Below are 1,593 nucleotides of genomic sequence, written 5' to 3'. Positions count from 1 at the left end.
AGTGAGGTCTTACCTGGTGCCCAGTGACCCCTTTACCTGGTACGCACAGCCCGTCCTCCTAAGGTTTCCCAACGACAAGAAATTGTAGTTCTAAGATGTTTTTATCCTGACCTATCAGAGGACCCAAAACCGAAAACGGGGCAATAAGTCAATTTCTCAGGCTATCACCATTTTCTAGTGCGACAATTTTTGGCCTTAGGTAGAGTATACGTCAAAATGCGACGTTCTCTTATGAGGGCGGGGTTAACGACTCTCCCCTTTTCATTAGAATAACAAAAGACAATATTGGTTTCCTTTTGTTTACAGGAAAAAAAGTTAATGTCTCAAAATATATTTCCATTAAGAAATGCATGCAAAAGCATAATTGAAGAATCGATTATATATCGAAGGTAATGTTGTGTCTGGGAGGCTAATCCACTCTCGTTCTGTTTATCAGCTTCCCACTCGATGATGGAAGAACGGCCTCCTTCACTTTCGTCGCCGACGAGAACGGCTACCAGCCAGAGTCTGACCTCATCCCCGTGCCCCCACCTCTTCCCGAGCACGTTGTCGAACTGCTGAAGATCGTCGAGCAGCTGAAAGCTCAGGGAGCCAAGTGGGACGACCAGGGAACGCGGCTTAACTAATTCTGTCAAGATATGACACACTACGGTTGATCACAACTCATGCACGACTTCCGCCGAGCGCCTGTTCTTGGATGGCCTGTATGCGAGCTGAACGTCGCCTCGTGGGGCCGTCGCCCTCTAACTTCATCGAGGATTACCTGTACAGTTTCCCCTTCATGTTATCTCTCCGCGGTACAAGTTCACGGCTGTGGGCTTTCCCGACCGACTCTCGACATACGTTCATCTCCTCTAACAAAAACACTAAGACTTTTCTAGTACTCCCCAATAAATGTGCCATAAAAAACATTTCTCCGCATCCCACACGCACCAAAGACAATGCATGCAATCCTCGACGACATAATTCCATTACAGATCGCATCGAACTTACGAGGGTCCTTTTCCAAGGGCAGAACGCGTCTAATCCACGACGACATTCCCCCAGGACACAACCCCTTACACCCTACATGGACACTCCACCTGGACACTTCCCGTCCAACCCGTAAGGACACCCCTAGGACACTTCTTGTATGTACATAGTTAAGGACTACAGCTTCGGGGCACCAACCAGCACCTAAGATCACTGGACACAATCCAATGCTTGTGATCACTTTGTAATAAACTCCCTGCAGCCAGAACTACCTTTCACTTTCCTGCAATCCATCAACGTGTACTCTTAGCGAATCAGGAATTTTTCTTGCAATTAACTTCTCGTTATATAATGATTGTATGCAAGAGCTGCTGTTGTTGTTGTTTTAGATTCTGTTTCTCGGAACAAAAGTTGCAAGTAGTACGGGATATGGCGAGCCCGAAGTGGACTTACCTGGCATAGGAGCGGGAATTCACTCCTTACAATGGGCACTTTGATCCAGCCAAAGATCATTCATTCTCTTTTCACTGCGTAAATGTGCACTATTAGTCGTCAACAGCTATTTCACTTTCAAACCCCTTACTCAATGTGCGATCTAAGATAATTAGAGAAAATTCACTC

At 46.2% G+C, this 1,593-nt stretch overlaps 1 protein-coding gene across 1 annotated transcript in view; it reads left to right on the top strand.

The window, feature by feature from the left end:
* LOC123751383 (cuticle protein AMP5) overlaps positions 1–1,240 on the top strand; it is a 2,869-nt gene extending 1,629 nt beyond the window's left edge. The window contains exon 3 of the mRNA XM_045733476.2: positions 437–1,240. Within this exon, the coding sequence (XP_045589432.1) occupies positions 437–626 (190 nt within the window). The 3' untranslated portion in view covers positions 627–1,240. The remainder of the gene's footprint in view (positions 1–436) is intronic.
* The last annotated feature ends 353 nt before the right edge of the window (positions 1,241–1,593 follow it).

This window comes from Procambarus clarkii, chromosome 69, assembly GCF_040958095.1.
Source record: "Procambarus clarkii isolate CNS0578487 chromosome 69, FALCON_Pclarkii_2.0, whole genome shotgun sequence".
NCBI lineage: Eukaryota > Metazoa > Arthropoda > Malacostraca > Decapoda > Cambaridae > Procambarus > Procambarus clarkii.
This window is presented reverse-complemented; position numbering and strand designations above follow the sequence as displayed.